The sequence below is a fragment of the Aythya marila genome (genome assembly GCF_965140915.1).
Source record: "Aythya marila genome assembly, chromosome: 1".
In the NCBI taxonomy this organism is placed as follows: Eukaryota; Metazoa; Chordata; class Aves; order Anseriformes; family Anatidae; genus Aythya; species Aythya marila.
In genome coordinates, this window is record NC_139042.1 from 144235673 (window position 1) to 144263301 (window position 27629).

At 48.4% G+C, this 27629-nt stretch overlaps 1 protein-coding gene across 3 annotated transcripts; it reads right to left on the reverse strand.

Moving 5' to 3' along the window:
* Nucleotides 1-27410, reverse strand: SINHCAF (SIN3-HDAC complex associated factor). 3 transcript variants are annotated; one of them, XM_082751960.1, is made up of 7 exons: nt 12135-12288; nt 11854-12050; nt 6191-6338; nt 4285-4384; nt 3211-3337; nt 1932-2082; nt 1-1113 (listed from the first exon to the last, which is right to left on the reverse strand). In XM_082751960.1, the coding sequence occupies exons 2-7, from the start codon at nt 11861-11863 to the stop codon at nt 951-953; spliced, it is 699 nt and encodes a 232-aa protein (XP_082608086.1). In that variant the 5' UTR covers nt 11864-12050; nt 12135-12288; the 3' UTR covers nt 1-950. The 3 variants fall into 3 exon arrangements, with proteins under 3 accessions (XP_082608086.1, XP_082608088.1, XP_082608087.1); XM_082751962.1 differs by lacking the exons at nt 11854-12050; nt 12135-12288 and adding an exon at nt 27312-27410; XM_082751961.1 differs by lacking the exons at nt 11854-12050; nt 12135-12288 and adding an exon at nt 14430-14529.
* Between the last annotated feature and the right edge of the window lie 219 nt (nt 27411-27629).

Here is a 27629-nt window from a genome sequence, read left to right on the forward strand (position 1 = left end):
TTTAGCTTAGCAAGGGGCTTGGTTCTGTGTCAGGTCTGAAACCAGCAAGAAGTCTGGTTTGTGGTCACATTTCAGCTGCGCTGAGCCTACAGAAAGCAGTTATTTGGTCTTGGCCATCACCTATACCTAACTTGGGCATCGGGTTGTTCTCTTGGTCCACCTCTAATTACCAGTCAGTTACTGCATGAAGTCGACTGTCTGCTGCTAGGTTAAAACAAAAACAGCCTCCCATTTCACCGTGTTTGATTCTTAGGCAAATCTTCCTCCTGAGCTACGGAAGGGAGCACTCCTACCCCTTCCTGAAAGGATCTTGTGCTGGGAGGCTTTCTCAGATAACTGTCACTTACAGCAGAGATGTCTGCAGCTAACAGTCTGTGTCATGTAGGAGGGAGGAAATATTTGTCTCTGTTACAATGTCAGTAGTACAGGGTGAGATCTCCACACCTTTAAAAATATATATTTATATAACTAGAGAGGTGACTTATAACATCTCTATGCATTAGTTTATCTTATTGACTCATACATGTCTAAGAATGAAATATTTTCTTCGGAATTCAAGGGAGGTTACCAACCAACCTTAAACAAATGCCTTACAACCACTGCTTCTTTCAGTACAGAAAGATGAACTACATATACTTTAATATACAAAACCCCATCCTCAGGTTCATTTGTCAAGGGGGGGGGGAGGGCAGGAGGATTAGAGGGACAACCTTGCAGCAGCATTCAGCTTTGCTAAGTGTTCCATAGCATCTTAAATATTATGTACAGTCTTTCTGAAAGGATACAAACTGGCTTCAGAGTTTGCGGAATTGTAGCAGTAAAACCCAAAACAGTTCTAGGGAATAGTCTTTTGGCAGCATAGCAGGTGTCCAATGTGAACAATCACTTTTCTAGTATTTTTTCCAGAGAATAAGAGGGTCTGTATAACCTTCCCCAGCTCTCCGAAGAAGTCACCACTCCTCTTGGGTGGAGATTGCTGGTGATTGTGGTCCTTCTTGTTCTGGCTTCTCAGTGACAGACTTTTTATTGCTACAGCAAGGTTTGAAGAGATGAGTGTCTATGAGGACTTCCCCAAAACGCCCTTTGTAAATAATTCCACAGCAGACCTTTTGCCTGGAAGAAACAGAAAGGAGAGATGCAGATCATTTATATGTTTAGAACATAGAGAAGTTACAGAAATGCAAGAAAAAAAAATCAGTTTGGCTCAAGAAACTACTTTGAGCCTCCAGCATTGTTTGGCTACGATAGAAGGGACAAGACTGCTCAGAAAGGAAAAAACAAGTCTGTGTCTAAATCCACAACACCACTTTGGGGAAGAAAACAAAAACAATAAACCATGCCTGGAACAAAACTAAGTCTCCCGCTTCACTTCCCAGAGAAATTTCAGACACACAGCTATCTGAACTAACCTTGACGAGAATGCACTTACAAACACTATTTGAGAGGAGGCAGCAAAGTCACAACAATTTCAATACAGCAATTAGCTAAACAAGGGATTAGCGTGTCACAACAAGCAATAAAAGATAAACCTGTCAGCTCCCAGAAACCCTTGTGGTTTTCCTCCCAATTTTCTAACTACCATCACAGGTCAGGATTTGCTAAGAGCACCTATGTATGTGATAACATCACATCTACAGAGTTTTAAGACAAGATAACTAAAATCAGCAATTTTATCTGTTACTCCCAGAAACAGAAAAACATTTCTCCAGCAAGCTTATTAGTATTTAGGGAACTGGGGGGGAGATAGGAAAAAATGCCATGAACACACAGCATTCATTTCCAATAAAAGACACACATTCTGTAACACTCAGTGACTTCAACGATACCACTGAAACAAGGTCAGCAGCAGCACTCTGCAAGGAAGCAGACTCGAGCACTGAATGTGAAACAAATTGCTGTCTGCACAAAGTACACGTTCTGTTGCATTTTACCTTTTCCAGTACGTGAGATCTAGAAAGGAGAAAACTGGTGTTCTGCTGGACCCAGCACTCATCTCCATGTCAGAGCCCTCATCAGACTGGTTACTGTAGCAGGGTGACTGAGCTGGGGAGGCACTTGAAGTGGTGCTGTGGGCATCAGAGTCTGTAGCAAGGGGGAATAAATGCAACAATCAGAACATGCACTCAGAAACTTATCCCTTCCCTCACTTTTGGAAGTTAACATACAGATTGGGACCAGAGAGAAAGGCTTTTGTCATTGACACTTCTCCCACTTGCCCCTGCCCATTTCAAGATCCTTTCTTCCCCTTTCTGTTAAAGTTCTGCAAAGCTCTTCCCATTAGTGCAACGGATTAGGTAGTGTTAAGTTCTAGCTGGATCAAGACTATGAGCTATGGAGTTTTGGTATACAGATGCACACCTAAATAAAGGGCTACTACCCTAGCTTCCCTCCCGCCACCCACTCCCCTTGCACCTAGAGTGATGTAGTTAATTCTCATTGCATTGCATAAGGAGATACAAGATCTTTGAGCCTGGGCCTCTATTAAAGAGAACTCTTCCTTCAGGTCAGGTAGGATAATCAAAACAGAGAAGACCAATGCAGCAACAGTTAAGAAGGTGGAATGCTTGCTTTAGAGGAAAAAAGCTAAGTTACAGACATATTTAGAGCATTACTGGCAGATGGCTTTGTTAGGAAGCTAGGAATTCAGATCTATTTGAAGAGCCTAAGTGCTAGTGGAAAGAAATCACCAAGACTGGCAGAGGAAGGTGTGAGGAAACTGTACAGAGGAAACATGGCAAGAATTTATAGGTGGGAGGAAATGTAGGCTAAATAGAATGCCTAGGTTTAAAGCCTACATGGAAGAAAAAGACTGATAGTGGGTGGTATCAGCAGATCAGCCTCTCTTGGGGAGAGCTGAAGACAGCCAAAGTTTAATAGTGAGAGCAAAGTTTTTCCTGGAAATGCGGTGTATAGGCATGGGATGTAAGCTACACCTCCCAGCCGAGCTCCCTGCTTCCCACTGCCTCTAAGCTCCCCTTGCCACCCAACACAACCCAGCTCTGTCAGGCACCCACCCCACACACAAGCTCTCCCCCACTTCACTTCCCCCTCTCTCCAGGCACACAGAGATTGAGAGTTCATGGAAACAGAGAGCACCTAAATGTGAGAGCATAACTGAATCTAGAAAGCGACTCAGCTTGGCCAGTTCACAGGAAGCTATTTTAGGGGAGGCCTCAGCTTTATTATCCAAATCTGTTTGGATTTACTTACTGTGCCGCTTGAATTCCTTTTGCAGCTTGCTGATTTGATTGCTCTTTATCCTGCTTCCAGAGAGAGTTTTCATTTTCTTTGGTTTCAGTGTTGTTTTCAGACTGGGTCCAGCCCTAGCATCTACGACCTATAAGACAGAAAACACACACATAATACTTCTGCACCAGGCCCAGACACTGAAGGTGATCAGAAACAGTTTAGTTAAACTGGGGCAATTTTGTGCACTGACACTCTCATGTTTCACTTGTATCTGGTTTCTAAGACATGCATCTATAGGATAAGAAGGCAAAAACAGTTTAAAGAGCACATTCAGTTCAACTTATTCCTTCTTCCTATTTTGACAGATTCGGTTTAGTAGGCAATGGTTGTTTAAGCCAACAGAGATTCAGTTAAAAGAGCGACTGCCAGCTTTGCCCTGGATTTTTTTGTTTTTAAATCATAAATTTAACTTCTGAATAAAAAGCTAACGCTAGTAATAACCATAGCTCTGGCTGCCATTATCACCAAGGCTTCCTGAATAAATATTATAACATACACAAAGAATTCCGATCATCTTCTCAGCCCTAGGCCCAAACCAAATTAGATGTATCAAAACAGAATATATGAGTAGGAATAGCTGTGAGATATTAGTCTTTAATTATCTGACTAAACCACATTGATTTATGTGTTGCTTGAGCAAGTCACCTTGCTTGTTCAAACTATTAAAAGAAAAAAGAGAGACCAGTTTTGGACAGAGGCCAATTCTGAAACGTTTTGAGTGTCATAAGAGACTTCTGGACAAAGTTATGAGCTTGTGAAAACAAGGAATTACAAGGTAGGTTAGTCTGTGGCTCCATCCAGGGCTTACACAATTGCAATTTGCACATATGCTAACCAAAGACATACAAAAATCATGTAACAGGAAATACCCCAGTCAGGTTTTAGAGATGCTGAGGTTGGGCAGAGAGTGTGGGTGAAACAGCAATCCCCCAAACCTTGCCAGCGCCCCACTCCCCCACCTTCCCACCCCCAGGAAGGACTAAGGCAGAAGTCAAGTTAGCTTTGGAGTAGAGCAGAAATAGATAGTCAACTAACATGATTCCAGTTTTTTTTGGATCCTGCTGGCAATTTTTTCCACCTTTTCACCAAAAGCACACATGCATTGCAAATATCTCCTGAGCGGGCCTCGTGGAGCCTGGCAAAAAAAAAAAAGAAAAACAAAAACACAAACACAAAAGTTACTTGGTAACAGTTAACAATAAAGATAATCGTTTGATAACAGAGCAAAAAGCATAAGAAAGAGTTCTCAAGTTCTGTTTTTCAGGCATGACAGTTAATCTGGGGGCTCAACCTTTCCACCTGAAGACCAGGTCTCCCTTTCAGAAAACATACTTCCTCGTAGAAAGAAAATGCATTGTAATCTGCTTCCAGAGGGGTGCTAAAACCCAGCCCCATTAACTTCTATTTTTTTTTTGTTTTGTTTTAAACAACAGCTTCAGTGGTTGGATTGATTTGATTGGAGAGGGAGGGAGAATAATTATATTCCTTGAATGTACATTGGGGAACAGAACTCAGGTCTGACAAAAGCTTATTCAGCTCTTAGCTTTCTCACAGAGCTTTCAAGGATGAGTAACAAATACATCTAACACACTGCTGCATACGTGTAGGATAATGTTTCAGAAACAGTAGTCTCTGGAACAGCAATACTTGCTCTCTTCTAACAAGCTTTCTTCAGAAATCATCTCTACAGCTAACCTGCAGAAGAAATATAAAGGGGATACATGGCAAAGTTTTCCAGCCATTTAAATTAGAGGACTTTGAAGCATTTGTAGATGAATGGGGCAGGCTCAGATAAGCCCTTATTTGCTCAGTGTTAAGACTGCATTTTTACCTTGGCAAACATATTTCAGATAGCACAAGACCAAAAGTCCCGGTATATTGTAAGCTTCTTTATTGTGGTTTATAAAAAAAAAAAAAAAAAAAAATGCAATGGACCTTCACACAGTCTTTCCACTGCCAAGGACAGCAGCTAAGAAATATGACAACGAAAACTGTCAGCATCAGATTTATGAACAAAAACCCATGGTCAATACAAAGCACTATAAAACTGTGTGCAAAGCACTATAAAACTGTGTGAAAGAAGTGTTTCTAGAAAGAGGTTGTAGGGAAAAGAGAAAACAAGAAAGGAGCTGAAGACTCAAGGATGCAAAGGTTTACACACGTAAAGCTAAACACTGAAGACAGGAGCAGCAATCGTGATACACTTTTTTCTTTTTTTAAAATATGATGTACTTAAGTTCCACTTTGGCCTAAGATTTTGATGAGTTAATCCAACAAGACCGGAAGGAGAAAAGTAGAAAATGTCAACAACAGACATTCTTCCTGGGAGAAAAACTTCATGGAAAACTACCACATAAACAGCAGATTTTTTTTTTTATTGCCCCACAAAAATTTCAAAATAAACAAAGTAAAAAAATAATTACAAGCTATCACAGAAGAATTTGCCTTGTTGACAATTCAGTGACACAGATTTAGACGAAACACCAATGTTTGAAAAAGTTAGAGAGATCACAGCAGCTCATATAAGAAATCACTGATATTTACAGTTTTGCTTATCAGTGCTTTCAAGCATCATTATGTGCAACTTCACCTAGCTGGAAAGTTGGTTAGTTGATGCTTACTTCTCATCAGAAGGAGTTTTCAATTAGGAGTTTTAATAACATATCAATAGGCACTATTTGAACAACAGCACCAATCCCTGAAACAAGGTACAAGTTTTGTCTAACATGCTCAAGTCTCCAGAATGAGTGAAAACCTCCACGGATCTGTGCTGCCTTCCGCCTTGTGCAGGGACTTAAGGAAGATGACTAGATCACTGCACATGCTGCAAGGGAGGAGGCATCAGCCAGACCTGTCACTGCTGTCATCTACTGCGCGTCAGAGACTGCTTGGAGACCAACACCCTGACTGGCTGCAGTGGTGACTAGAGGAAAAATCTTACCCAAAACAGTTCTGAAAATCCTTTTCGTAGCGTTTACTGTCAGTGAAACGGGAACTGGAAGATTTAGCTCTGCAAATACAGCAGCCCTCTATACTCCGATACATCTTCGGTTTATGAAAGCCAAACATCTTTTCCTCCCAGCTGTAGCCTGTGGAAACAAACAGGAACTGCTGTTACATATCAATTCTAGATACTGAGAGAAAAACCTGCACAATTCACCGGGCAAACCAACATTAGGCTGTAATTTGGGATGGGAAACCAACAGATTACGCGACTGCTCTCGTGCATTGCCTCAGAACAGCAGATGGACCTAAATACACTTTCTTATTTCCTGAATGTGAACAACAGCTGGAATATCAAGCACTACCCAGCCAGGACTCACAACAAGGGCACTGACTACGCAATTCTCCTCCAAGGGCACCTCTACAACAGCACAACCCAGAGGCATGAATGCAGCCGGCGTGGCTCAGGGAAGCCGTACCCGTACCTGCGGCACAGCGGGCAGCAGGCTGAGCCGTGCCAACCTGCCCAGGCCCCTGGTTGCACAGCAGCGGCTGAACCCCAGGTGTCACAGCAATGAGGCTGTCATCACCTCCGCTGGAGCCCCCGCCTGCCTGCCAAGCCTTGCTGAAAGTGAGGAGGAGTTGCTTCAAACGAGCTGCAGCCATACCTCTAGGCTGTGGGGCAGACATACCTGAAAAGCCGCTCTGGAAGCGGCAGGGTGGAGTCCCACCTCGCCCGCAGCAGCTGTGTCTGGAGCTGGAGCATGGCACCTGGCAGTGCTTCTCCACAGCCAGGCACAGGCAAGCGGCCTGGCTGCCTCCCGGCTCCACACACCCTCCATGAAGGGCACCCTGCTGCCAGGGTGAGGAGAGGCCTCCCTGCCACCATTGCTCCTCAGGCCCAGTTGCCCCGGGTGCAGACTCCCTTCAGGCCCAGTTTGAAGGCAGCACGGAGCTCCTGAAGTGTTTCAGGAAACAGAACTGAGTGGCACAGAGCTCCCAAAGCACTCTGACAAGCAAAACTGAGTGAAGCGGGTGCTTCAGACAGCCCACTGGTGACAGGAAGCTGAGAACTTCTGCTTTTAAACACTGGAAGATGGAGCCATGCAAATAGCACACAGCTTTCCCCCTTCCCCTAACAAAACAGTCAAGTCTCGTAGAAGCTAACAAAAATCCCAACCTCTCCCTATCACAGACATCAACTGAGCCACCTCTGCCATGCCCCAGTAAAACAAACTTGTCTTACTGGTGAATGCATGTGCACAAGGGTCCACCCCCACATCTTCACCTGCAGAAAGGCAAGGGAGGGACAGAGATGGAGAAAATTAACCCAAAATCTCCAGTCTGCAGCACTCAGACTTGCCTCATTGTTACAGCAACACAAAAATCTGAAAAGCAGGGCCAGCTGACGTTGAAAACTCACTTTCACAGAACAACCATGCCTAGTGTTACGCTTACATTGCTGACAGAGGTTACGCATGGGGAAAGAGTTCCTCTGCATTTTTACAGGATCGCAGCACCAGTTAATAAACCACCCAGGCCTGGACACAGTCCTCTGCACGGAGGTGGAATTACTCCCAGCAACACCCCTGCCCCGCAGGAGAAAATCAGAACACGGTGGCACTGCAAGACAAACACCCGAGGTTCCCAGGCTCCAAAGAAAAACAAAATTCAATGTTTTATCTAGTACTACTGGTCAATAGTCTCACACAAAATCCACTACGACAAGGAACCCCGACTTAGCTGAAAGCGTACGTGTTTACATCTCATAACACAATACCGCTGGGTCCCACTGAGGTTGTCTCCTTGCAATTACTGCTGCACAAACACATATAAAGACAGGAGTCACTCCCAGACAACTTGTGCAAAGCGTGTTGAAGGCAAGGGGCTCACACGAGCTGAATGCTGAAGAGATCCTCCAGGCTTAAGAGACAGGTGGAAGAGGGGACAAGCCTTCCCTTTCCTTTTTGCCACAGATTTGAAGTACTTATACTCTTCTTCTTTGTGCCCATTCACAGCACAAGCTCACCTAGAGCCAGGTTCTCCCAAGGCTCACTTGCACCCATCTCCAGCAGCATCACCCCAAATGCTGCCAGGCTTCCTACTTGCTGCTGCCTCTATTAGCACAGCAGTGGCCTGGAGGCCAGGAGCAGCTGCAGTAAGCCAAAGAAGGTGTCAGGCTAGAGGCATGCTGAATGAGTTTGCTGAGGGAAGGTTAGACACTACTCTGCTTGGATGTTTTCAGGAGCACTTATTATGAATGCTCCGCTGAATCAGGTTCATATCCCCGGACTGTCAAGACAAATAAACAAAGGAGTGTCTAGGCGTACACCTAGAATATGCATTTTGTTTCTTAGCATCCAGAGTACCCCTTCAAAGGGGAGTGTATCTTGCGGATACTGTGTTTAACAAGCCTCTTGAGATCCAACAGTGTGCTCATCTGGGAGTTTCCAGCTACCAGCGATTTTAGATTGCTTGACTACCTTAGTCTGTGGTCTGCTGCTCTTCTTTAAAAACCCAAGGACTGACTGCGGGCATGATGTTCAGAGCTACAAAACTTAAGCAGCAAGAACACCTTGACTGCTACAGGGCAAGACGTAAAACTGAGCTCAACAATTTGATTAAATTTTTAACCCAGTTTCTAGCAGAAACGTGGACACCAATGAGAGGATCTCTGTCACCAGCTGCTATTTATACCACAGCAGAGTAAGACGCGTATTTTACAATTAATGTTCTGGCAAAGGCTGGCATCAGACACGCACACTCTGAAAATATTTTGTTTTGCATCGTTGCTGCCATTCTCACAGGAGCAGCCTTTCAACACGATCTTTCAATAGAAGGGAAACTAGTGCCATCTGTTTCCCACTTGATGAATGGTCAGCAACGGTATTACCATATATCATGCCTGAATGGGGAAAAGTTAGTAGCAAAACCACAAGTAAAACAGATTTCTCTGACAACTGCATCGAAGTGCAGTTATAAATGGAAGGCGTCCGTCCAGTTACACATTTAACCCTGAACAGTTGCCATTTGACCATTATACACTAAATATTCTGGAAAGTTTAATAACTAATGCAGACTGCATTTGAGTCTAGAGGTGCTGCTGAACTTAAAGCAGTCTCAGCTTCCATTCTAAACCATAATTGTGTCTAGTGCTCAAGCTGGCACTACTTTTCTATAGACTTCAGCATAGTTAGAAGTACATGTGACTGGGCCATTTCAAAGGTTTCACCTGAAAGATTTGCAATTTAGATCTCAAATTAAAACTAGGGAGTTAGATCTGCCAGCTGCTGTAACACAGCATAGCTTGCCTACCACTGCAACGCCTGAATCTGAGCTGTGGAAGCTTAACCATGGAAAATTTGGGGCAGATAAAAAGCTGGTGGGTAGGAATGCAGCTCCACAGAAGTTAAAAGCATTGCACAAGATAGTCTTGCCAAATTTAAGCAAGTTATTTTAAATATATGAAGCCTTTTAAATCAACAGCTGCACAGAAGTTAAAGGGACCAATTACAAGCAAAAAAAAAAAAAAAAAGAAAAACAAACCAAGTCCTAGCGAAGCATGTTTGTCATTCTGCAGAAATGGAGATTTATGTACATGTAGGGAGCACTATTCCCTTAAGTCAGGGAGAAAGGGCTCCTCTTCCCTGGTCTACCTGTAAAAGGAGAAGCTGCTGATGCCCCAAGTCCTGCTTTAAACAACTGCTTTAGCAACTTGAATGGAAACAACAAGTTCTCTCCGTACTTCTGCCCTCTCACTTTTGGAAAAGTGGAGAACTCTGAGTCAAGCAGAGAACAGCAGAGTAGGTGAGGAAGAAAAAAACACACCCTGCTTAAAGCATGTGTGAAAAGCTGCTACAAGGCAGCACGTATCGTATGTGTGTGAGAATTGTTTCATGCTTTCGTTGCCTGTCAGGACTAGAAATCAGGACTCAAGTTTTCTTTGCAAAATTTAATTTGATGATCTAAATTAAAAGGTATTGCTTCAGATGCTCATTAAGTTTTCAAGTTAGGGAAGAACTTCTGAACTCTTCCGATTATTAAGAAGAGCCGAGCCACTTTCGTTTGCCTTTCCAGATTCCTTCTCTATTCTTTATGATTCGCCCAAGAAGAACGATAAATCTTGTAATAGAAAAGGAAGGAGTTCCTGGAGGGCAGGCACATCTCCCTTTGTAACACAATTATCAGGCCGGTCAGAAGGCACATGTTCACCTGCTTCTTGCGAAGCTGAAAGAGAAACATTCCCCCAGGTTACAGGAGAGCAAAGGGATGCCAATCCTGCTACTCAATGCCTCGCTTTCTTCCCATCTCCTCACTCTGGCCTGGATCTTTCTCTTTTTCCTGCAACCTTCCAGTGTACTGTCAGAAAAAAACACCTGCAATTAATTTCATTTCCCTCTTCCGTGTACATAACAGCCTTGGCACAGCCTCCCTGAAGTTGAACTACAGAAAACTAGCATCTAGTCTACATACAGCAACGCAGACAGTTCTGGTCAGGACAATTTCACAATGCTCATCGCTGTAGCATTTAATTAGAAACGAGAAACACAGCCAAAGTTTTTTATTATTATTTTAAATGGGAATAAATACCTTGAAATACAGAAAGACTGTAAGTGTTCTGGCTCTTATACTTGCAAGTTCACATACCCAGACACATGCACACAGTGCTTCTAGAGCTGTCTAGAGAGCCAGAAGTAGAGCTGCCTGTCTAGCTCATGAACTCCCAGGCCTGTCCCTCTGCTGAAAGAAACTGCAATCCCTCCAACAGAAATCACCTGTAGGACAGAGCACTGTACATCAGCAGAGGAGCTGTATCAGGGACTCAGTATAAACATACCTCCCCCTCAGTTTACATGGTCCAAAAAGAAACTTCGTAATAGTTAAAATTGGATCACAGAAACATATTTTAACATGCATAAAGAAACTGTTCCAAGGAAGGGGTCAAGCTGATAGAATTTGAAAGTGTAACTTCAATGATCAGACTTCTTTCAGTTGACACCTGTCCTTACAGCTCAGTGACTACCTTCCAGCAACCACAACTGTACAATTTCATGTACTGCACATTCCTCATGACCCTTTTCTCTTCTCATAAAAAAAAAAAAATATTTGGAGGAAAGTTGTGTTTGGCCACTGCTACAGTCCAAGCACATCAGAATGAAATAGCATCCCAGGGAGGTTTTCGCTCGGTGAGCTGAGTGAGAACAGTAAAAGGTCAAACTACATCTTCAGGAATCTTTCCTCTGCCAAAATAAGTAAGCTAACTGTTTTGCTAGTTGTCTGCAGCTACTGTTGTGCACTCAGTGCTGCAGTGAAATCTTCACATACCAGATGCAGCCAGCAGCAGCTACCAGACCATGCAGCAAAGTCAGAAGGGAAAGTTTCCTTCCCTTAAGACCAGACCACTTTCTGTCTGGGCCACAAGCTGTCCTGAGTGAAATATGCAGTTGTCAAGCTGCAAGGGAGCCTCCAGCCCTAATCATCTTCAGTGAGAAATAAGAACCTAACCCCTTCAGACAAAGGAGAAAAGCTAAAGGCTAAGCCACTTGGGCGTTCCTGCAAACTTCTATGCGGTTAGTGCTCCAGAAGGGATAGGCCAAAGCATGAAAACAGTAATCAGTCAGATTTGCATAGGGAAGAAAAGAAATCCCAAACCTGTCCCACCTGCAGACATTCCACCTTGAAAGAGGACTTCCCCTCTGAAACTCCTGTTGCATAACTAAAACCTCGCTCGGCCCAATCAGGAGCCCTGCAAGGAAAACCTGAGATGTTCTCAAGCAAGCTGCCGGGAGTTCAGTCTGTGATGCTTATCTGAGCACAGCCACTGCAGCTGGTACCATGCTGTCTGCAACCACCTGCTGCTGAAAAAGCATCATGGACACGTGAGATCACAAGACACCGAACAGATATTTTATTATTTCATGTAGAGAGAGGTAGTAATGTACCTGATGGGGCTGCAATGGAAGCCGTAGTTATTTGGCAAAATAGCTGAAGTGACTTCACTAAGAAGGACTCGTTTCCATGTCTTTAAGTAACAGTAGTGGTCATTTCACTCGGACTTTGGACCGAGCACATGCTACAGAAATTCACGAGCCTGACTCATGAAATGGAGTCCCGCCCCTGCATTCTGCCTAACCACTCAGTCTCCAGGCCTGGCTTCTTCTTTCTGCTAAGAAGCAAGTGCCACAAGAGGTGCAAGTCTGAAGCAGAAGTTGGCTGTGAAGTGGGACCGTGCATGTCCCTCATCCCACTGTGAAAGCGCTGGTACAAGCCACCAAGTGCTGAGAGCGAATGCAAAGCAGCCAGTTGGGTGACACAGAAAGAGCTGTTCAGCAGGGGCAAGGCAACAAACCAGCACAGTTCTAACGCTGTTTGGTCATTTTTAAGCTAGCTGAATTTATCAGCTCTCAGCATTCCCTTCTCCCAAGCAGCCGGGGTGTTTCCTTGCAAAAGGGAGGACTGAACGCATGCAGTTAGCTCCTCTCTGAGGATCCTCTGGCTGGGAGAGAAGCGAGGAGGAATTTCTCCTAAAGACTCTGAACTCAATCCCACCTACCTCCGGTGTGTCTGCACGCCCCAGGACTCGCTCCTCACTGATTCACTGCCATGGGCTGCACATCTCTGCAAAGCTGCAACTCACTCGAGTGCCAAAGCAGCCGCGTCCGCTGGTGTCAGCGGGAAGACAGCCAGCCCAGCACCTGCCCCTGCGCTATGGGGTTCTTGTAATCTTATTTTCTTTCCCCTCTACAAAAACCGAACTGCACAGCAAGCCCGGCCACGTGCAGGCGGGGGAGACGGGGGTTTCCACAGCACGTGCCCTGCTGCCGGAGCAGTCCCACCTTGGGAAGGAAGCACATGGCAGCGGAGGGGTTTTGCCGGGGAAGCACCACGCTACTACTTCGCCTGCTCAAGCGTGCACGGAGCCGTCTCGGTGGCTGTCAGCAGACAGAAAGCTCCTCAGGGCTGGCTGCGGACACTTCTCCCCCACAGCAAGCACATGGGGACGGCGACAGGAGCCCGGTGGCAGCATCCTGAGCTGGAGCCGCGCTCCAGCGGCAGCAGGGCGCAGCTCCAAAAACTTGGTGGCAATTATAATAATTAGCGAAGCGATTCGGGTCCCGAGGACTGGCAGCGAGCGGGGAGGAGCAGCAAGCCCCAGCGGGGCCCGGCTGCCTGCGGGGCGGCCGCTGCCGGCGGTGGGAGCCGCTTGGGGGGGCCAGGGGCGGCAGGATCGGCCCTCGCTCGCCGGGACCGAGCCGCCGGCAGGTCCGGCAGGTCCCTTACAGCCCTTTGGGTGCAGGGGGAAGGGAGCCGAGGCCGGCCCCGAGGAGCCGCGTCCCGGCAGCTTCCCGCCCGGCACCGCGTGGCGCGGGGGCAGCGCCGCGCCCCGGCCCGTTAGGGCCGGGAACAAAGAGCCCCCACCCCGCCACCCCCACAGCCACCCCCCGGCGGGGCGTCGGGCCGCACGGAGTTAGCCAAAATTATTTTAAAACCCAACCAAACAGCCCGCCCTGCCGCTCGCCGCTCGGCACCGCGTGGCGCAAAGTTTGGGCTCCCCCCGCGCATCGCCCCGGGGCGGTGCGGGGCCGCGGCACACGCCAGCCCTTTGTTCCCCCCCACCCCAAAGCCAGGCTCGCCGCCGTGCCCTACAAGGGCTCCCTGCCGAGCCCCGGCTCCCCGCTGCCGGCCACCCCGGGGCCGGCCGCCGCTTCCCCCCGCCGCCGCCGCCATGGCCGGGCAGGCCCCGGCCCCACGTGTAGCAGCGGCTGCCCGGACCCCCGCGGCTTCGCATCGCCCCCCAGGATCCCTGCCCGGGCGCTACAGGTGTGCGCTGCGGGGCCGCACCTGCGCCAGCCGCCGCGCTCCGGGCTGGGGAAAGGGGCACGGCTCGGGCAGGGCGCCCGCAGCCCCTCCACGCGGTCCCGCTGCGGGGCTGAGCGAGGGGGAAGGAGCCGCGGGTCCCCCCGGCCGGGGCTGCGGAGGGGCGGCCCCGGAGCGGCTCCTCCGCAACTCGGGGAGCGAGGGGAGGCAGCGCAGGGCAGGGCGCACGGCAGCCACGCGTGTCACGCCGCCCCGGGGAGACCAGGCAGTGGCAGCAGCGCCAAGCAGCAATGGGAACGCGCACGGGGAAGGGGCGAGCCCCCAGCCCCAAGCCGCTGCACTTTCTGCTCCGCACTGAGCAGAGAGAGAGGAAAGAAGGGGAGAAGAAGGGAAAAAGAAGGGGAGGAGAAGGCACTCACCGCTCCAAGCGTGCTGGCGGAGGGGCAGCGTGCTGTGCTGCGCTGTGCTGTGCTGTGTTGTGCCGTGCCGTGCCTTGCCGTGCGGTGCTGCCTGCTCTGCCCTGCCCTGCCTCCCGCCCCGCCTGCCAGCCCGGGCGGCCGCGCTCGCCCCCGCGCCCCCTCCCCTCCTTTCCCGCGCCCGCCCCTCCCATCCCCGTCCCGCCCTTCCCTCCCCGCCCCGCCCCTCCCCTCCCGCCGCTCTGCGCACGCGCCGTTCCCACGGCCCCATTCTCCTCAATCGAGCCCTGCACGCGCCGCGCGCCCCATTGTCCTTTTAAGGCAGAAAGGCCGCGCGGGAAGCCTACGGAGGAGGAGGGGGTGGCTGGGGGGAGGCGGCGCCCATTGTGACGCCGGCGGTGACCTCACGCGCGAGGGGCCGGCCCGCACCTGCCTCCCGCCGCGGGGGCGGGGCCTCCCCGGCCGCTTTCCCGCCGGCGCGCCGGGAGCCGGGGCAGGGGCGCGGGGGCTGGAGCCGGGGTCCCTTTAGGGCAGCGCAGGGCAGCAGCGGGGTCCCTGGTTGGCGTGCTGTGCTCCTGCGTGCTTTCAAACCATCCCCCTCCGCCTGCTTCGTTACCTGTGCTCCCCTCCAGACGCAGCCAAACCCGAGCTTTCATTCAGCCTGCGGGGCACAAGCGTGGCTGGTGCTGAACGGGCTCCCAGAGTACGCAGATAGCGTTCCTACTGGTTTTAACTAGCCGAGGGAACTCTACCAGCTCTTTCAGCAACTTTCCTTTGCGTGTAAGATGTCCGCTTTTATCTGTTTTTCTTTTTTGAGTTGAGGGAGTGATTCTCTCAGACTTTTACAGCGTTTTCCCATTTTGTTTCCCTTCTCTACGCTTCCGGAGACCCCTCTGTGACATTCCTTCCAGCCCAGTGCCGCCTAGTACAGCATTTAAATCTCCACATGGGAACGAGATGGCGTTTTCAAGGAGCAACGTGCTGCATCTGAACCAAACCGATCCCGTGGTCCCCACGGATGGCTACGTGCCTTTACCCTGCTGGCCCCCAGGAGGCTTTAATTGCCTCCAAGCCAGGGTCAGGGAGCCTGGTCAGGTATTTATTTGCCAGCTTTATGCTGGCACAGACCCCACAGCACAGTGCAACTCGCAGGCTTGTAACTCGCAATAACAAGAACAGCTGATGCTGTAACCCGTGGAGGATTTCGGTTTCCAAACAGCAGCCTGCCCTGGCCTGTGAACAGCTTGGCCATCCCTGCCCTCTCAAAGGAAAACCATTTCTAGCCGCTGAAGTCCAAAGAGCGATGCATAAAGAAGAGCACGGTCCAAAACTTTCATTTCTGGAACGTCTCCGGTTTCCTTGAAGCCTTCACTGATGACATTGCGGGGGCTACCCTATAACTTGGCAGTGATTTGAGATCTCAGTTTTGGCTGGCAGCCATCTACCAGTAAATAAAAGGCACTTCTATAGCTAATGAGCTTTCTCCAGGGTTCCTCTAGCCCCTGCCCCTCCAGTCAGCCACTTGCGCTCCCCACAGCATCAGCGGGACGCTTTGTCTGACTGCACCACATAGAGAGCTGGGGATCAAAAATAGCCCCACACTGGAGCCAGCCTTAGGAGTTTAATTTAAGGGAAGTGCAGCCACCTGAAACAGTGCATGCTTCTGTTTCTTAAGGGTGCCAGCACTACAGGTAAAGCCTCATTTGGCACGGCTCTTAGCGGTGCTGCTGTTGTAAAAAATAAAGCACCTTGGTAAAAGAGGAATATGGGATCACAGAGATCACGGGTGACCTGGACTATGAGTTTTAGACAGAGGAGTTGCTCTCATCCAGGAGAGCTCTTAGAAATATTTACTTTTAAGGACACACGTGGTCTTTAGAAAACTAATGGGACTGTGGCTGTACTCCAATTAAGCTTGTACCTTTCCTGGACGGGGTCTTAATTATTTCAGCTGGGAAGGTGAAATATGTCAGTGATGTAATAAAAAAGCTAACCACAAGGGCTTTTTATATAGAAAACATACATATATTATGAGTGCTGAGACACAGGCACTAATGCAGAGGAAAAGTAGGACATTAGTCAGCTGAGACATCTGATCCCATTGTGTTATTTTTCAGTATTAATGAATAAACAAACACAAATAGGCTGCTTGTTGGTAGGTGAAGAACAGCTGTCAAAACCAAACCCAGGCAGCTGCTCCTGCTTTGAGATTTCACTACAAAACACTTTTTACAACTTAAGTCATTTGAAAACTTGCTTCATTGGCTAAATGCCTGGCCAAGGGATTTAAAAAAAATACCAGAAGTTCTTTCAGGGGGAAAAAAAAAAAAAGTGTTGATTGACATACAATTCTAATTAAGATTTTGCCACAGAGTAAAATTTAAGAGGGAGCTATCATCCACAGATCAGCACCCACTTGCACTGGTTGTCCATGTGAGTAACAGCAAATGAATTTTCTGAAGGCATAAATGCTCACAGAACTGATAGTTTAAAGCCAATGCATTAATAAAGAAATACGGTCCCTCTCTATGCCCCAAATGACAGATGGCTCCAAATGAACAGTGACAGCAAAGTTTGATGATGACAAAAATAGGTGACACGATGTTCCCAGCACCAGGGTGAAGTGCCCAGTGGATCACCAGTGCTGCATGGATCAGTAAGACCAGCACCCCGAACTGGTTCTCGCCTAGGAACAAGGCAGAGCACTTATATCCCAGCCTAAGGAAGGAAGCCGTCAGGGTTTAATAGAGAATAATAACCTCTCCGATGAGTTTTTAATTGACATTTCAAATTCCTTCAGAGGAACATAATTCTCTTAAATTCTTAAGGATTGCTCAAATTCTATAGCAAAATAAAAAAGATCCTTTTCTATTACTGTTTAAAAACCTTTCGTGCAGCTTCACGAGAGCCCCTCATTTCTTTGCAGTGCTTTCTTTCATCCCTGCTAAAGCCAATAAGACCATTCTATGAGGATTTATCATAAGGCGATTTGAAGATGCCATTAAGCAGATCAGCCCTGTCCGCCTGCCAGGCTGTTTCCTGTCAAGAAAGTTATGCCCCCTTATTCTGTCATTTGAGGCACTTCTGAAAACGGAGGCTAACATTTGGAAACCCAGCAGAGCTCTTTGCTCTGAATTGAGAGGCCTGTCTTTCCCAGCAGCATGGGGAGAAGTTCCAGATTTCACGTGGACAACTTTGGAGTAAGCTTTAGGGGCAAGAAAGTTGTGAACTGCTTTGGAGAGTATTGTGTAGGCCTGGTCTCAAGTGGGATCACTTAGGGGACAGAATTTGGGATTTTCTTACAGGTGTAGATGCTCCAAACTCTTACCCTGATCTCTGCTAAATAACCACAAGCAACCTGAGGCTGTATCTTTCCAGGTAAAAGTCTTCACCCACCACCAAGGGTCTCTGTGGAGCCTTCCTAGCCTACAGGTCTGTTCCCAGTGACCCTGCTTTTGGACAACAGTACCAGCAGACAGAACAAAGGTCCATAAAATTATTTTTCAAGAGAAGAAAGAAGAACCACCACTACCACCACCACCACCAAAAAAACTGTTTCCAGATCAAGGAGCAGCTAGCTGAAGAATGAGATCAACATAGCACAGAGATAGTCAGGGAAGCAAAAAGGCATGTCGAGGATGTGGCAGAGTTTGGCTGCAGGGAGCCACAGAACTGTAGGGAAAACATTTCTCTGTGGGCAGAGTTTTTAACCAGCCAAAGCAAGGCAGAGGATAGTGATACAAACCTCACCAAGCTCAGCTACAGGTGAATAGTGTCATGAGGAGCTAGCACCTCGCTGGCCTTATTGCCAAGCTGCCAAAGATAACAGAGTGCTTACAAGTCACCTGGCGAGGAGGAAGAACTGTGGGCAGCCTGGGCTAACCAGAGAAAGGAGGAGGGCGGGAGGAGATGGTCCCCGAAGGAAATCTGCAGAAGCCGAAGCCCTGATCATGAGCTTTGAACAAGCAGCCAAGAACCAAGTGGAAATCTACCACTGAAATCTGGAAGGAGGAGCTGGAGGCAAAAATTTTCGTAAGGGTAAAAGGGAATGGAGCTGGCTAACAAAGCCACCACATTACACAGATAACTTCAGATAGCTTAATTGGATTGAATCAGCTAATTGGTCTGCAACAAATCAACCAAATTTGACATTTAACATCCTCTAAAAGCCAAGCCAAGGGCAGACAGAGAAAAAGGACAGGCGGGGAGAAATCAGCAAAGGAGGAGGCAGTGAGAAGAATGTAAGAGCCACCCCCCTCTGCAGGACAGAGGCGTGCCACTGAGAAAATGAAAAGATAAGGAAAGGTGAAAGACTTTCCAAGAGAAAGCCTTCACTCACAAACCCATGTAGAGAAGGGAAGGGCAGAAGAAGGATGGGCAAATTTGATGTTGTTCACAGAAATGTCCAAAAGTTGGGTGCCATAATGGGTGTTCGTGGTCAGGGGTTAGAGAGATGGAAGACTTAAATAAACAAACCTGGACACACATCTAACCTTAGTGACTTCCCGCAAGGCTGACTGTCTGCTCATATTGCAAATTACAGCATGCCAAGAAGCCCAGGGACCCAGATGTTGCCTCCAGGGCACATCAGAGCTTGTACGCAGCATGAACTGTGTGCTCCGTAGGCATGGGGTGATCTGACAGACATCTCAGGGCCAGTGGGAAAATTCCTCTGTCTTCACTGATCCTGTGGTGCAGAGACCAGCAAGGAAGCTAGCACCAGTACCGCATGGGCATGGGAGAGAAGGGATGCAATGGGGTACTGACCCTGTGAAGGCAGAGGTGGTGTTCTGCAGCTTATCTTCCTCTCTATGGAAGATGTATGAGGCCTCCCCTCTGAGCTGTGCTCTTTCTCACATGGACTGGGTGACTGGGGTTGTTTGGGAAGGGCTAAGGCTGATGACATGCCATGGGAAGGGACAATCCCATGGGACTGAGCTCGTTTGGTCAGGTTGGGGTCCCAGCCAAGCTGCAGTGTGGGATGTGGGGGGCACCTGGGCTCACAGGGAAGGCTGGTGAGCGCTCATAGGGTTACTGGAGTGGTGGCACCCCAACTACATCCCTGCCCCTTTCACGAGCCCCCAGGGGCTCCTGGAGAAGCTGAACGAGAGCAACCTGCAGGAGGTGCCCTGGGATGGCATCGCCCTTCAGGCACGGACACATTTCAAAAAACAGCTAAACAAAGGGATTGCTATTTACAGCATGGCCAGTCAGAGACACTCCAAAAACTGGCCTTTCTAAGGCCAGCTAGCAGTGTGGTTTGTGAGGTGTTATTTTCAGCATGCTGTCAAAACAAATCTCTGTCCATGGCTGACCTAAGTGACTCTTCTTGTCAGGACAACTGCCCTTAGCAGTGACTGAACCAGTCCTAATGCAAGGCTTCAAAACCAAGAGCAATGGTTACTGGTTGGTTTGTACTGCCTGTGGGATGGAGGTGGGATGGCTGGCTATGAGTGACATCTTAAACTGGTCCTTGCTTGCTCTGGGAATGCCAAAGCCACGTATTTAGAGTCAGAGTTGAGCAGTTATTGGGAAACCATGGACATCTGATTCAATCCATGTAATCAAAACAGAAGTTTGAGAAAGGGTTAAGACCCTCCTGTGTAGGCCGATTACTAGGCTTCAGACCCCTTCCTCCATGGCATCCAGCACCAGCCATGGTCCCAGACAGCCCCAGGATTTCAGCTCTGACCAGCCTGGTGTTTCCTCTGCTCCTGGATCCTCAAATTATTTCCAGAGAGGCCCAAGACACTTGGGCACGGAGCCCTCAGGTGCAGGGCTATGTGGGTGCCCGGCATGTAGAGGCGTGCGGCGAGGCTCAGGCCTTTCCCCCTTGTGTGTGTGGAGAAGTGCGCACATGCTTCTTGCTTGAATGTTTGGGCCAAGTTTAACCCCCTATAAAACACATCCTGCTGTAAATCAGAATAAGTAGCCATTCATAGGAGGCCTGCAAAACAGGAGGGGGTTTGTGTGTGCCATTCTTGAAGGCAGCAGCAGCCCTTTAAAGCCTCTTTTATAAGCTGTGGCAAAGGGGCTCCCAGCGTGCTCCTTACCCTGAGTCAGCACGTAGATGCTGGCTGGGGCACTGGAAACAACATTTGGAGGGTGTGCTGGCAGGCTTTTAGGGGGGACAAACACCAACTGCTAAACTCTAGAGGCCAGATGAAATCAGTGGCACCTTTCTATCTGTCCCCAAACAGACCAGGATGCTGGGTGTGACCTGGCACAGCGTGACAGAGACTCAGCGTCTTGGGGACAGACTCTGAAATAGCTCAGTGCCACAGTCCGCTTTCCTTCAAGGCCTCTGCGTAGGTCCCTCTGTCCTTAACAGGGTCCTGTACAGCTCTGGTAAATGCCATGCTGCTTTGTGACCTCTGTGCCATGACAGTCCCCTCCCAATCCCGTGCCCCCAGGCTCTCTCTGCCCTTTCCCTTACAGCTGTGGCACTCCCGTGATGGTTTTACGCCCACCCCACCTCGGGGCTCAGCAATGCCTCCACAGCCTTTTGCCTGAGATGTTCTGACGTGTCCTCGTGCTGGCTGGCCTCTGCTCTGCAGCAGCACACCTCCCCGCGAGGCTTATATAATCCACCACTGTCACCACTTCCCACTGCAAGTATTCGTAATGCTTTAAAACACACAGAGAAAGGCACAGGCTTCCCTCCAACAGGTACATGCACTCAGGCAAGCCCCAGTGTAAGTGAGCCTTTTACAGAGCAACCATTATGATAGTAGGAGTTATTCATTTTCCATTTAATAGGTGGTTGGCCTGAAGTGGTGGGGTAAAAGCTGTTGGGTTGCAAACATTTATAAACCTCTTGAAGAAACATGACACATTCCCTTCACTGGCAGTTCTGTTGGCCTTAAGGGCACCTAAAACTCACCTATATGCTGTGTGTGGTCCTAAGAAAGCAGGTGGTTCACTCTACATGAAAGAAATAGAAGTACCCAACTTCTCTGAGATCAGTAAATAACCTCCTGCAAAACTGCTGCTATTCTCTCAGTGATAATGCCCATGGAAATACCAATCAAAGAAAACTAGAAATAGTACTCAAAGCTACTCAGTTGCACAGTATACACACTACAAAACGATCTTACAACAAAATGCTTACCTTCTAAAGCATTCTTCAAGCAAGTTACAGCATCCACTCCACACAGTGGTTTAAAGAGCTATAGGAATGTAGCATCTAAAGCAGAATGGAGAATCTGCTGTCCCAGGGAAGTGAACTGCATCATTGTGTCCAGCAACAACACCTGGTGTCTTATTACTGAGCTGTAGCTGGCACAGAGACCACCTCTTGCTCTAAGGCTGTGAGGTGTCTCAGCATGGCCACACGTTGGCTAAAGCCAACAGGGTTTGAAGCCTTTGAAGATGGAAGAAAGCTGTACCTGTGCAGGTGGGTTCTGCTGCAGAGCAAGCTCAGCATGCTCGTTATTCTCTGCTAAGGAGCTGGGGATTACTCTGACTTGCTGAAAAACACCTGGTCTAGATTGTATCAGGTGTAGCTTAGTAAGAAGGGCATAAAACTTGCCAGCTCTAACACCCCACATTGTTCATCAACACAGGATGCTCAGGTTGTAACAGAAAGCTAAAGTGATAGGAAAGAGCATAACCAGCTGACAACTATTACGTGGTATTGCTTCTGGTCTCCACGGCTTGTAGCTCCATGAGCAGCTTGCTCTGCAGGAATTCATGTCTGCAGCACAAATTCTGAGCACTGGATGTGGCTGGATTCAGTTCAAAAAACATCTTGGACCAAAGTTTTTCATTAAACACAGTGTTGTCTTCCAGCATTAAAACAAGACAGAAGCTGTGATTCTTGATTTGTTGAAGGAGTACAATAATATCTTTGGCCCCAGTCTGCTTGTAAGATGGCAAAGGTTACAAGCCGTTATATTTGTGCCTGTGTTTCTGATACTTTGGAATAAGTAACTTAAACAGGGGGCATGCGATGTGATGAACTCCTAGATGACTCAATGAAAATAAATTTTAAAGCATGGTTTCTCACCTTTAACTTTCCCAAACCCTTTATGAATGATCTGCTTCCAAAAGCTTGCCAACCATGGCAGTACATAGGCTCAATACTTATCTGCCCACACAAATTCTGCAAGACTGTTCGAAAAAGAGAGCAGAAATTGCATCTTAAATAAGCAGGTAGGCTTAATGCTCGTCAACACCAGAGAGGCTGGTGCTAGCTGTCTGTTGGAGAATTCAGGGCTTTGGGCGGATAAATGCTTCCTATTCAAAATGAATGACACAAAGTCGAGTTCACCCCCGAGAACAACAACGGAAGCCTGAACGGAAAAGCCCACACCTGGAGGGCTGCCAGTCCTCTCTCGCCTCCCACCTGGTAGCAGGTGTTAGAGCAGCACCTCCCTCCCTGGCAGCAGACGCAATGACTATTTAAAAGAGAAAGTCTTTGCGGGAGCTTTCTGTACTGAGGAGTTTTGGCACTGGGCTTCCGGCAGAGAACAAATCTGGGCTATGCTATCCATTGCCTCACAACAGACCTTGTGCTGTGGTGGGCAGAATGAAAGCAAGGAGCTAAAGGGGCCAGGAGACTCCCTGCACTGGGGACTCCTCATCTTCCTATGCCCTTGGGTCAGCTCAGGTGTGAAATCATGCAGGCTCTGGTGCAGGCTTAGTTATTTCAAATATAGAGTGGCATCTGTGGGGGGCAGAATAACCTTTCTGGCTCAGCCTGCACGTCTCTTTGCTGCGGGCTGAGCTCATGGTTGCTCTCAGGGTGAGCTACACACCTGGACTCCCCAACAGCCAAAGCACACAAGATTCCTGCTTAGTCACCCAGCACCTAGGCAAGCTTTCAAATCCACTTTTATCTTTGCATTTCAAAGGCTTCGCTCACTGCAGCACCGCAGATCCATCAGGAAAGAAACGAAAAGGCAGTCATCCCCACCGACTCCACAGCCACCTCCATCGGCCTGCTCGAGCACCCCACCTCGAAGCGAGATGGCGGGCCCTGCTATGGGATGGGAAGGGTTTTACTTCAGCTCGACAGGGCACTTGGCTGGCAGCCTCCTCAGCGCTGCGTGCCTGAGCAGGTCGGTGCAGGTCCTGGCGGCCTCCCGCTCCTCCTCCCCGCAGGCAGGGGCAATGCTCGCAGTTTGGAGCCTGTGACCCCCTGAAGGGGTTACGGCTCTGCTTTCCCCCGTTATCCACAAATCCCCGTGTCAGCAGCCCGCTAAAATCTCCACAGGTCTGTCGGCTGCCTCAGGGCACTAGCTGGGGTGGGTCGGTGGAGCACGCCGGGCCTGCGACGTGGCAGCCGAGGAAGAGGAGGGGAATTCTTCATGCTCCAGTTGCCGTTTTGTTCGCAGCCCCGCAGCTGCTGCCCGCTGAGTCTGCCTCTTCTCTGCGGGCAGCAGGGCCCTCCCTCACCCTGCCTTCCTCAGCTCTCCTTCTCTTACTGTTTATTTTGCACCTGCACTGGCTTCCCACCTTCTTTTCATTATTTTTGAAAAATGTATTTGACATCTTCAATAATCACTCAGTACTCCCGCTTATCTTGCCCCCCTTCCTCATCTCTGCCTGGGTTCCTGCTTAGGGGAGCTGCTGGGATCGGCCAGGGCTGCTGCAGGTGCAGATGCAGAACGCTGTAGCTCCAGGAGGCACAGGACAGCCAGCCCTTACTTTATGCACAGGGCTGCGTCTTGGCAGAGGATGAAGAGCAGAAAAGTTAATCTTCCCTAGCACTGCTGGATTGCTTGCGAATGTTAAAATATAAATCTGGGCTCTTCCCAGGTCTGAGAGTTTGGCATTGCCCATGCTGAGTCAAAGTTAGAAGCTGCAAACCTAAGATCCCAACAAAGAACAAGGCAGCATAGTTAATACCTAGCCCTGTTGGTGAGCTGCACTTACCTGTATGGATCTGCTTAAAAGCAGAACAACCTCTACAAATTTCCCCAGCCTTTCCAGTGCAGGCATGGAGGAGTTTAGGACTGCCATAATACGCCGTTCAGCTCAGCAAGGCTAAAGCATGCACTTGGCTTTACACACTCATGTAATTCCACATCATTTAGTCATCGTTAAGTCACTTCTGAAGGTTTTATTGACTCAGATTGGCATGCTCAGAAGTTGGATAGAGTCCTTTCAAGCCAGTCTTACGTTGCCACAGCTTGAGGAAAGCTACGTCAGGCCCGTTCTGTAATGCCTTTATCAGGTGCAGGGAACAACCAAGATACTTCATTTTCTTGGTTTTGCCCCAGGGGTTCATTTTGTACTTCTACAAAACAAGCTTAGTTTTTGTTATAAATACGAACACACTGGAGCTCTGTGTCCTTACGTTGGGCTCGACCTTGTTCTTGGCATCCCTTTCGCATTTTGTCTCTTTATTTTATTTTATGACAATCTGCTATTGAACACATGTTGTGAATTTACTTAGAGATTTGAGAGAGAACAAACACTCTTCTGTCTTATCAATATTTTTTTTCTCTTGTTTTAATGTGTTTTGCATTTCTGTTTCTTTGCTGCTTGCGCTAGGAACACCCTTGGAAAACTCTCCTTTTGCTGTACATACCTCACCCTTGTATCAGTGCTAACCCCAGAGCCAGGCAAAGCACGGTAGGTAGGTGTTCAGACAGCTTTGGTCCCTGCCAGCTGTTTGTCTTTGTGCATTTCATGCATTTTTAATTGTGCACACTTCTGTTTGTCCACAGCCCGGTGCTTTCATGAAGAAAGCATGGCATTTGCTCGGTTTACAGCTATCCACTTCTTCACAAGCAAAATCCTGTTTCATAACAGCCCTTCTGTAAGTTGAGTGCTGGTTATCCCACAGAACCATGTTTTAATAAATGCTATTTACATTTTTCAGGGTAGCTAGAGGGGTTTGGTTTTAATTAGCTGAGTAAGAGAGCCATGAGTGATTATACAGCCACAAACAGAGCTGCTGCCATCATCTCCCAGCTTCTTACCCATGGCTCCTGTGCCAACAGAGCTAAAACAAGGAAAAAATAGCTCAGGCTCTTGGAGACGAGCATTTTTTGAAAGATGGGAAGGGGGGAAATTGACGAAGATGTTACCGTGTGTGTTGAGCCTGCAGTACTCGATAGTTTTTCTGTACCTGATTAATTGCCTAAGCCAGAGGCAGAGAGGCTCTTCCAGATTTGGGAAGTGTGAAGGGAGTGCGAGCCCTCCTGCCATCCTCCCCTGGGCAATGCTCTGGAATCAGGGAGGTTCTTGTATGGAGACGCTGCCTGCTGGGAGCTATTTCAGTGAACTACAGGCTCCTTCCTTCTCCATCCTCCTGCTGCAAAGCGCAGCTTCCTTCTCCTTGTCTTCCCAACCCTCTTGCTCTGCACAGCAGTCAGCATCACTCAGAGTGCCCCTGCTAATGAAACCTGACAGAAACGAGGTCCAAGGGGAAGAGTGCATCTCAGGGTGACTGGAGGAGGAACCTCAGCCCAGGGCATTGCCAGCAACGTGGCCAGCTTCAACGGTGGTCGAGTGGGGCAAGGCATTAAGCTTGCAGCGCTTGGGAAAACTTGCTAGCAGCCTGGCATCATTTTGGGATCACAACTTCCCTGCACTCTGAATGTGTGCAGGAGCTGGTCCTGTTGCAAGCAGGTTGAACCTCCAATGCCTTCCAGTGCTCTGGGATACTGGGCTGGGTGGGATCTACCCAGGGCATCCTGCAGCTAGCGGTAATACCATGCACACTGCTCGCTGCCCAGAGCCAAGACTGCAGAAGTCCATCACTGCCCATCTCCCGCCTGCCAGACACCAGGTACTGCCACTACTCTCTTACAGCCTATTGCAACCAAAGAGGTGAACACAAGGCTTTTAAATACCTTAATTACCACGAGCCTGGCCCTTCACACAGAGATGAGCTCATCTAGAAGCAAACTTACGCATGAGTGGGACTGGCTTCGTAAACATCATGTCTTGAAAGCAGCAACAAGAGTCTTTTTACTATTTTCCCAAGAGAGTTGCTTCTCTTCTGGGCACAAAGTAATAAACAGGTCAGCAGACTACAGTGCTCGTGAATGCCTTTCTAAACTCGTCAGCTTTAGGAACTCCCACTGCCTTCAGCAAGGCCAAGATAAAACAGCCGTGGTGGATCACCTCGTATTTGCACCTCCTAGGACACACATTTGAGTTACAGACCAACAAGTTCATGCTTCTTCTGTTCTTTTTCATTCCTCCCATCTCGGCACTGCGTCAGTTAAATGCATGTGACTAAGCCTGGAGCATCTATCCCTCACCCATCACAGCTACACACAGTACCCCCGTCTAGCACAAATTCATGCTGACAGCTGAAATTCTAACAGCTCCTATTCAGGGGATGAATCCATCAGCTTCTCTGGTTTGCAGGTTTTTTCCTAGTTCCCTCGTGTTCCTGTTACCATGAATGGAAATCTTCTTCCACAGCTTTAAGAACACGAAAGCTGGTAGAGCCAGTGGGTGGTGTTTCCACTTAAGTTCCCAGTTTTGTTAAAAGTCATTTTTACATAGGCAGGGGGGGAATGTCCTGCGCACCACACCCACTTTCAGCCAGCTTCATGCTATTTATACAGGCAGGAACCACAGGCCATCTGCAAGAGGTTTAGGGCTCAGACAAGCCAATGGCCTCACTAATTCCAGGCTGGTGGGTTCATGCTACGTGGTCTCATTTAGAGCACGTCCTGTTTCCCTCACTGGGTAATGACAGTTAAAAGGTTGCGAGGGTGCAAGCAGGTGAAGTTAATTCAGGTGAGACCCCTGGTCAGGAGAAAAGGACTAAAGAGGTTATCCAGGAGTTCTCAGCTACTTCAAGTACGGGAGCACTGTCTTTGAGCTGGCATCCCTATTCATTTGGAATTAGTTCCATGCCTTTTAGGAAATAAAAATAAAAACAATCTGACCATGACAAATCTCAGTTTTACTGACCATTTCTGACTGCTGCTGGAAGTCTCTTGCTAGCACTGGGGATGTCTTCCACCACGCTTTGTCTGGCGTTGTCGATGAGCTATTTGGTCTTGCAACGAGGAGGGACAAGCTGTGGGGCAGAGAGGGGACAGCATGAACTCCACATAGCTACACAAGGAGGTCTCCCGTATCATTCTCCTACTTTGAGCTAGACCAAAGAAGCTTAAGCTTGCAGGCATCCCCATCACCTCCACACAAGCATAACTACTTCTTGGTCTGGACAGTTCAGCCTGTCCCAGCAGCCACAGTTTCTGGAGTAGAATGAGCCATGGCTGTGCC